This window comes from Myotis davidii, unplaced genomic scaffold (assembly GCF_000327345.1).
Source record: "Myotis davidii unplaced genomic scaffold, ASM32734v1 scaffold26, whole genome shotgun sequence".
NCBI classification, from domain to species: domain Eukaryota; kingdom Metazoa; phylum Chordata; class Mammalia; order Chiroptera; family Vespertilionidae; genus Myotis; species Myotis davidii.
In genome coordinates, this window is record NW_006299245.1 from 1,635,984 (window position 1) to 1,645,911 (window position 9,928).

The 9,928-nt window shown below is 40.7% G+C and overlaps 1 protein-coding gene and 1 pseudogene across 1 annotated transcript in view; one reads left to right on the plus strand and one right to left on the minus strand.

The window, feature by feature from the left end:
* The window catches only part of OTOGL (otogelin-like), a 170,800-nt gene that overhangs the window by 17,943 nt on the left and 142,929 nt on the right, over positions 1-9,928 (plus strand). Inside the window, exon 7 of the mRNA XM_015571106.1 lies at positions 4,438-4,680. Within this exon, the coding sequence (XP_015426592.1) occupies positions 4,438-4,680 (243 nt within the window). The remainder of the gene's footprint in view (positions 1-4,437; positions 4,681-9,928) is intronic.
* LOC102769753 lies at positions 2,121-3,567 on the minus strand (annotated as a pseudogene).

Sequence of the window (9,928 nt, forward strand, 5' to 3'; positions counted from 1 at the left end):
ATAATTATAGAGATATTTAGTCTTCACTAGCTCTTGGCTGAGGTATGCCAGGAAAAGGAAATTATCACATGGAACAATGCTAATCATCCTTCAGAATTCACTAGCAAGTGTTTGAACCAGAGGGATTCTTTCCAGAGCTATGGCCTGGCCAACCTAGGTGCTGTTTTTCTCAGTTTAGATTCCTTAGAGTCAACAGATGGTACAGAAAGGACTTTGGATGAAGGACCAGGGAAGCCAGGCACTCTGTAGTAGCCTGTCTCTCTGGGCTTGTTTTCTTGATCAGTTGGGTTCTGTACTTCTAATTATCTTACAAAAGAAACAGCCATTTGAATGGGAAGATAACACACTTCATGTGTTTCCTGGAACCAAATTTAAATAGAAATTTAGAATTCCCTATATGGGATTTTAGGTAACATAATTGACACTTAAAAAATTATGTTTTATAAAGCAGAAATGGCATTCAAGATTTTCAAGAATACTAACCCTTTGTTAATTCAAAGATATAATATTTAAGTTTTAACACAGAGATGTCGTATGATAGAAAAAGAATGGCTTTCTTACTAACCAACTAACTTGCTTATACTAACGCTGTATCTGGCCTAGGACCTTACTCATAGCAGGTGTTAGAGAAATGTTTGCCAAAATGAAATCAAATACACGAGGCTCTGCACATCATGTCTCACCTCTCTGGACTTCTGTTCTCTCACCTGTACATATGAATCTGTAAATAATTTTTAGCATTAATCAGTGCATTCATTTTAGTTTACATTGTTAATGTTTCTTGCCGAGGTTGGAGTTTTTCTTAAATTTCTGGGAGATTCTCTAATTTTTCCTATTATCCCCCATCACTACTAACATCCTTTTATGTTATAGACATCAGAACGATCACACACATCTTTTATTTTAAAAAACAGTTCATCTAATCAATTTACTATGAAAGAGGTAAATGACAAATGACCAAACCAAAAACTACCCACAACAACTATACCTCTATAAAATCAATATTCCATTGCTATAAAATATTTTTATACAACCTGATTCACTTTTTATGTATACCTTTTATAAACTTATAAACTTAATATTATTCATACTGAATTTTACTATGCATTTAATATGAGTTCCTCATGTTTATAATTTTAAATATTAACAGATTATGAGAGAAATGTGTAAATATACCTATTAACCTCCCACCTCACTCACATTATAGTTTATAATTTTTAGTTAGCATGGCTATCGTAATAACAATGATTTTTGCCTTCCATTTCTTGAATTATAGCACCTGCTCTTTTCTGTCATATATGTGACTAAAAGGGGAATAGTGTTCTTTCAAAAGTATCCTAGGCAACTTACTATGCTTCTAAAATGTCCAATTATTTAGTTTTCTTTAGTTTGCATATGTTTCCCACTTCCTTTGTACGTTCACATGCTTGTGAAAAGTGAAAAGACTAGATGGTGGATCAGGAATTTAAATACTCAATGTGACCCTTATGTAAATAGCCCCAATTTTATGCCTTTAAAAATTATGAATATAAAAACTGTGGTACATCTACACAATGGAATACTATGCTGCTGTAAAAAGGAAGGAATTCTTACCATTTGCAACAGCATGGATGGAACTGGAGAGCAATATGCTAAGTGAAATAAGCTAGTCAATGAAAGAAAAATACCACATGATCGCACTCATTTATGGATAATAAGGACCATTATAAACTGATGAACAAAAACAGATACAGAGGCAGAGCAACCTCCAACAGACTGTCAAACTGACTGTCAAACTACAGCTGGAAGGCTGGTGGGAGTTGTGGTGGTGGTGGTGGTGGTGGCTGGCGGAGGGGGAGGTAGGAGGGGGTAAGAGGTCAACCGAAGGACTTGTATGCATGCATATAAGCATAACCAATGGACATAAGACACTGCGGGGTAGGGGAGGTTGGGGGATTGTCAAGGGGAGGGAAAAAGGAGGCATATGTAATACTCTTTGTAATACTTTAAGCAATAAAAAATTAATTACAAAAAAATAAAATACATGTAAATAGAAAAGAAATTATGAATATAACCTGTACACCCTGCCCCACCCCACCTTAATTGCTGTCATTCGGAGGGGAGTGGCCCCCACCCAGCCCGGCCACCACCCACCCCCACTGCCTCTACCCGAAGTCGCGGTGGTGGTAAGAGTCCGGGTCACAGTATTTTGTGACAACCACTCTGTTGGCGAACTTGCGACCTGTCAGGCCCTGCATGGCTTCCTGGCAGTCACACACAGAGGCGAACTCCACGAAGACCTTCCCGCAGCCGGGCACCTCGACGCCGTCCACGGGCCGGGGGATCTCGATGGACTTGACCAGCCCGTGCTTGCTGCACTCGTCCCGGACGTCCTCCACGATCTCCTCGTCCTCCCCGTCGTCCAGCAGCTCCTCGGGCAGCACCGTGTTCAGGAGGCACAGGACCTCCGTGGGCTGGCCGTCCATCTGCACCCGGGAGCTCAGCAGGCCCGGCACTTGCAGGGTCACGGGGGTCTGGTGGACGGCGCTCGGCGTGGCATGCTTGGCCCCCACACTCGCCTTCTGCACCCGCAGTGTCCTGTCCCCCTGCTGCGTCCCGTTCAGCCCGCCATGGCCTGATCCGCGATGCTGATGTCCACGTACTCACAGAAGGCGCAGCCCTTGGACAGCCCGGCGGCGCCGTCCTTGACCAGGTGTCAGGCCTTGAGAGGCCCGAGCGGTGTGAGCAGCTCTTTCACCTGGTCCTCGCGCAGGTAGTGGGGCAAGCCCCCGACGAACAGCTTGTGGGCAGGGTCCGGGACCACGGGGGACACCACGCCGGGCAGGTGAGCCGAGGGCCTCTCCGACAGGGCGGGCAGGGGCTGGTAGTCGTGGGGCCGGCGGATCTTCAGCGACTGGCCCTGGAAGATGATGCCATTGAAGGCCATGGCCTGGGTGGTCTCGTCCACGGAGCGGAACTCCAAGAAGGCAGAGCCCTTGTCCTGGCGGATCTGCACGGCCAGCACGGGGTGGCCCGGGCCCGCGTCAGCCCGCCCAGGCGCATCGGGGCGTTGAAGAAGCCCACCATGGCCTCCCCGGTGGAGCCGAAGGGGATGTTGCCCACGCAGAGGCGCCGGGCCTGCCTGGTCATCTGGCTCCCCGCCCCAGGCACGGGCGTCGGGGTCACAGCCAGCCCGTCCGGGTGGTGGCGGGGAGGAGGGCGGTGGCTGGAATCTGGCCCGCAGCTTGCAGGGCCTTGTCCTGCACGGGGGTGACGTGCTCAAAGCCGGCGGCGGCCCGTCCCAGTATTTGCGGACCTTCCTCTTCTCCTCACGGCGCGGGGAGCGAATCAATGACCCCGCTCCTCTTTAGCGCCTCTGGCCAAAGGTTTGCTTCGTCGCCGAAGGTGGTCCCGGTTGCGCCAGTCGCGGCTCCGGCTGCGGCGCTTGCGGTCCCGGCTGCGGGAGCGGCTGTGGCTGCGCTTGCGGTGCCGGTTCTCCTTGTCTCGCTCTGGGCAAGGGGGGAGAGGATGAGCTGAGGGAGGACGCGGCCCTGCCCGCCCACACAAATATTCCAAAGGTATGGGCATTTGTTATCTCCATTCCAAGACTACTCTATTGTTCTGTTAAGCTACAAGGAAGTAACTGAAGGAGATTATCCTAAGTAAAGATTATGTAGCTTAAGCGTGATTGTTCGTAGTTAAAGTGATTAACTACCCGCCTGGCTCTTTAGTTAAGGGGTTTTTTTTATTCCCTTCCTTAGTCCTAAACAACCTTTCTCAGAGAGGTGACCTTGGTTAAAACACATAGCGCTAAGAAGGGGAGCAAATATATTAAGAACAGTATGCCATGTACTCTTCTCTGTGTCAAGCAGCAAGGGTGGACCGGCTTCTGGCAAATTCCCCCATTTTTATTTTTTAAATGACAGCGTGTGTAAATCAGCAGCCACCTCTCAGATTGGGTTGTTTAAGACTTGGAGGAAGATTTGTTTGTGACTTTGCCAACGGGTCAGTCTGAGGCTTAACCCTATATCTGCTCCCCACATGTTTGTACTTTAAAATTTTGAGCAACACTTTTTAAAAAATCTTTAACAATCTAGATAAAAAAATACATTAAGCTCATTATTCGAAGTAGACATAGTTATTTTCCAGATTATAAAAATCAGTGATATTTAGCAGAAGTATGTTTTTGGTTGGTTGAAAGAATCATCCAATTATAAGTATAAAATCTAAATCATTATGGAGAAACGGATATAATTTTTGTTGTCCTTTTATTTCAATATTGAATTTTTCAAAAGACAAGATTTTCTATATGATGGTTGCGTGATAAATCTAACTGCATAGTTTATTCAATAATTTTGAATAATAACTATGTTTTACTTAATTGTCTATTACTATGAAGAGAATGATCTATAATTGATTCTTCATTATAATTAAATTGCCTTTGTTCCATTTTTCAAGTTTAACATTGCCTCAGACAATTGGACAGGTTTCTGTTGAGAAACTAGCTGACTACATTCTGGTGAAGACAACCTTTGGTTTTTCATTGGCTTGGGATGGAATATCTGGAATTTACCTCAAAATATCTGAGGAGCTTAAAGGGAAATCATGTGGCCTATGTGGAAACTACAATGGCATTCAATCTGATGATTTCATCATTCAACAAGGTAAGGGGAGCACAACAAATGTGCGGATACTTCTAAGGTCTTTCTCCTTCACCAGTCAAGCTGTTTGTATCCAGAAGGGTACAACTTGTCCTAGGTTGGGTGAAATTAGTAGCTATAACTTGTCTGTTTTAGAAATGTTAAGTGCAGTTTGAATGGAAAAAAAAATATTTGTGTCATGCTTGAAAACCATTATTTATTTTATATTTGCAAAATTAAGATACAGGACTTACTCATGTAACAAATATTAATTGAGCATGTACTTCATGTCAGGCACTGTTGTAAGAGCTTGGAATGCATCAGTGAATAAAACAAAGACTCCTTCCTTTTTGGGACTTACATTTTAGTGATTCAAATCCATTGGAGAAGAATTATTCACTTTTGGACAAAAGCTATTTTGTATCCAGTCTTGATAGGAATAAAACAAATGACTGCCAAATAATAGTTTTGCAAAGATATTTAAATGTGAACAATATTGTAAAAGTTGAATAACTTGAAACTGTTTTTTATGAATAATGATGTCTCTATCATCATTTATCTATTTATTCAAAGTCATGAAACTAATCTCTGTAAACTATTAAAAATGTGTTCTCTTATACTTTGGTTACTAGTGTGTCCTGGCAATAGAATAAGAGAGTCACAGGACACAATCATGATTTAGGTCCACATGGAGAGGTGTAATAAAAAAAGAGTACTGTTCTTAGTACCAGTAGACATGGTTGTGAATCTTGTTTCTAGTCTTAAAAGCTTTGTTGTTTGGGGCAACTCATTTAATCTCTCTGATGCTGTTTATTCAGCTGAAAAATAGGAATATGGTAAGTCTGAACCTTAATAGTTATCAGGAATAATAAGAACATATCTTGATATTATTTACAATAACAGTTAATATAAGCACATAACTATATTATTCTCAACCCTTAAAAGATTTTGTAAGGTGGGTGGTATTTCCTTAATTTTTTAATGACACAAGGTGGTCTGCCCAATGTAACACAGCTTGTAAAATGCTGCTGTCAGGGTTGGATTACAGATCTGAATATCTCCCAATCCTATGCTTAGGTAAATGTGTGAGAAATGGACTTTAGATCTGTAAAGTACTATATAATACTTCTAAAAATATGTTTTTATCAATTTTAGAGAGAGAGGAAGGGAGAGGGAGAGAGAGATAGAAATATCGATGAGAGACAAACATCAACATTAATTGGCTGCCTCCTGCATGTCCCCTTCTGGGGATTGAGCCCACAACCCAGACATGTGTCCTGACTGGGAATCAAACCTGTGACCTCCTATTGCATGGGTTGATGCTCAAATGAGCAACACTGGCTGGGCTACAATACTTGTTTAATATTATAAAATTAATAGAGAAGTGTTGCCCACATGTCGTGTTTTAAGGCACAGTGAAAATCCCATTTAGAGTCTGTGTTCTGGACTCAGACTGTGAGATTCAAATCCTGCTTTGCCATTTATTAAATTTTCTAAGTTTAATGATATAGTGATAGTATATACTTCATAGAGTTGCAAGGATTAAAAGAGACGACCCATGCAAAACATTTAGTACAGCGTGTAGCACATAGTTAATGCTCAATACACTTTAACTAATTTATAATTGCTCCCACATGGTCTCAATAAACCTCTAATGAAGCTGAAGTAAAAATGTTCCATTAAAGACATTTAAGAGGACCTTGTTAAATGCACACATTTACCCAAGATGCATCATCAGGATCAGTTCACAAGTGGCTGGTGAAAGAGCAGGGCTTCCAGGAGCCCATTTCCTCATATGTACAATGGAGATAATAATAATGACCCTGAGACCTTCCAGCCTGTGAGGATGAAATGAGAAAATGTAACTGAAAATGTTCAAATTCTGTGAGCACAATACAAGTAAACTTACAGTATTGAGAGCCCCATGAAATGGTGTTTTGCCTCTAATTGGAGATTTAGAGTGAGTCTTGAGAGTAGGGATTTAGACTCAGGCAGACTCAATCAAATGGTGATTATTAATTTCTTTTTCTTCTATATGAAAGCGTCACACACAAAATAATAACACTCAATCAGTTCTCTGTATTAGAGTTAGAAAAGACTGCTGTGGGTGGTTCTCCTAGGTCAGCGGTTCTCAACCTGTGGGACGCGACCCCTTTGGCGGTGGAACGACCCTTTCACAGGGGTCGCCTAAGACCAGCCTGCATATCAGATATCTACATTGCGATTCGTAACAGTAGCAACATTACAGTTATGAAGTATCAACAAAAATAACTTTATGGTTGGGTCACAACATGAGGAACTGTATTTAAAGGGCCAGAAGGTTGAGAACCACTGTCCTAGGTAATCCGGGGAACATTGTATGGAAGTCTGGACAGAAAACAGCATGTGTTCTTATTAGGATTTGACTTAAAAGTCAGACAGACTTTGATAACCTGGAACATAAAGTGGTTGCTCACAGGGAGATAACTGGGCAGCAAAGGGGTGTTAAAAGATTATAAGTGGAAGAAGGCTGTCAGGAGGCAATTGGACTGAATTGCGGAGGCCTGGCCATAGGCCAGAAAGACCCCAGAGAGGATGTGGGAAGAGCCTAAAGAGAGAGTTCAGCTTTTTCACAGTTTTATTGGTGCACAGTATAAAGCAGAGTAATTGAGAAACTAACTTACAATAATTATAGGGATGTGACAAGAACCTGACCTCCACTTTTCTTCCATGTGCTAGTAATGCAAGAAATTTTCTACAGATGAGCTGTGTTACCTTTAAGATCCTAAAGCTAAAATAACTCAGTGTGTACTTTGAAAGTCAGTTGTACTTTGCTGATTAGAGAACTCTTTAGAATCAGCGAGTTTAACTGAATGCCATTGAATGCACAATTCATTAAAAGTGATTAAAATTTTATTTCTTTCTGCATTCCTACTTATTCTTCAGGAATGACTTCACAAAGAAATGAGGCTTTTCCAAATTTCTGTGAACATAGAAAGATTTTAATTTGTTGCTAATTGAGCTTCTGCTCCATACTTCATGTCTGTAGCTAGCTATTCATTAACATAGAGACCCTGGTTTACCCTTCACTTTCTCAACATAATTAATATGCCTCACTTGGATTCTTAGAAATGTCACAATATGGACAATATTATTCTATTTGTAGCACCTTCTATATAAAACATTTAAATTTTAGTTATACAGGCTCTAAGACCACCTATATAACCAACTCATAATAACAAACTCTTGTGACTCTTTTATTAACACAATGTAGTAAAAATAGGTAAATATGTGTTTGAAAAGCTGGAATTAAAGTGAACTTTAAGGAATTTCCCTGGTTATTTAGTTACATTAAAATTTATACATAAATATTAAAATAGGTGAGGCTTTAGGAAATGTTTTTAGTTCTTTAGACTTTTAAAAAAGATGTTTTAAAATGAAATGTGACTATAAATTTTCTTTAAGAGTACATTTGTTTTTCCTTTTTTTAAAATCAGTGTATTAGACTAGGCCCATGCTCAGTTCAATGTGTAAGATTATCAATATCAGAGATAATGAAGTGGGCCAAACTGGAAAGCTCTAGGATTCTAATACTCTTTTAAATAAATATTACAAACTCCCTTATATTTATTCATTCACTTATTTAGCAAATGTGTTTGAGCACCTACTATATACCAGTCACTAACCTAGAGATACAGCAGAAGGACAGCTTAGGGAAGCTCTCTCCCTTCCCATAGTAGGTATTACAGTGACAGATAAGATACATAAAGAGAAAAATTAAAATATAATTTTTGTGAAAAATAGCAGCCATGAAAAAAAAGATGAGGAAAGAAAGGAGGTTAAGAGTCATAAAACAGTATGTGTTTGGTGGTAGTTCAGGTCATGTGACAGAGAATGCTCCTGGAGGTCATATTAAATAGTATCTCATATAACCAACTTTTGTGACTCTCCTATTAACACAATGTAGTAAAAATAGCTCCAAGACCAAGTAAGGGAGAGAGCAGAGGTAAGAGTGATTCTGAAGGAGGAGGAACAAGAGCAAGGCAAGTGCAAGAGGCAGTCGGGGATGAGTTTGAGTGAAGACTGGAGTAGGTTGAGCAAGAATAGGAGAAGGTATCGGAGGGGCTGGGCCAGGGTGGGGTGAGGTAAGTGGAGGAGGTTGGGAGTTGAAGGCATAAAGGGGCAAAAAAAATCTTCAAGGTCAAAGTACAGTTTGGAATTTTACAGTCAGAAAGAGAAGCATTTTTATAGGTCAACTCCCACAATCTTCCCAACAACTGGTAGTAGGACATGGACATCAACTTCCTATCTTGACGATACAGAGAGAGAGAGTTGTCAAACATTTGGCTTGAGAGTTTTGATTCTACTGATGTGGTAGCTATTCTTCAAAGGTAGACATGTGGCTGTGTAAATTTACATGGCAGAGAACCCAATGCTCAAATCTAAGGGTAATTGTCTTAGATGGAACTTCGAGATGCCATCTTGTTCGGTTCTGCTAGGTCCTTGAGATTTGAGCGTCAGCCTTCATCTGAATGTGGGGCAGGATTAATTTTCATTAATTGTCAAGCTTGTTCTCAGGCCAGGTGCTGAGGCAATTTAAACTTGATCTGGAGCGGAGAGGCCAGAGTGCTCACCGCCTGCTGTCTGTTGCTGTGTACACATTAGCGCCGGAATCTTGCCTCTGAAATGCTGAGATAGTGTCAGGATTCTTAACAATCTGTCCTGAACACGTTTAGAAACACTTACCACATTCCATTGAAATTAGTTCACTCCTTATTCTTCTGTTCACCAGGAGTCCTTTTCAGTCTTTTACTGTATGTATGTCCTCTGAAATGTCAAGGGCTCAACACAATTTTTTTTTTATTGTTGTTTGTCCCCAAAACGGAACTACAATTTTAGTAAGTTTCTGACTGATGTTAACTATCAGAGGGCTTTCTGAAGATTTTCAAACCAAACTTTTACTTACGCTTCTTAGTTTTATGCATATTTTCTCCTCTCTATAGCACAAACTAGAGGCTAATTAGTGCTTTCCTGAAGTGCATAGTGTGCCACTCACAGTGAAGATTTTCCTCACCAATGATATTAATTTTTATTTAGTATTAACACTTTGTTCAGTTTATTTTTATCATGCTAAAGGGATCTTACAGGGTGGGCAAAAGGAAGTTTACAGTTGTGAGTATGCTAAACACAGAGTTTGTTCTTGTAGTATTATTTGTTAATTATTGTATTGTTTTCCATCAGGACAACTGTAAACCTGGTTTTTCCAACCTCTGTATAGTCTCATACCACTGGTAATTATAAAGTTATGGAATTTAACTTTTTGACCAGAG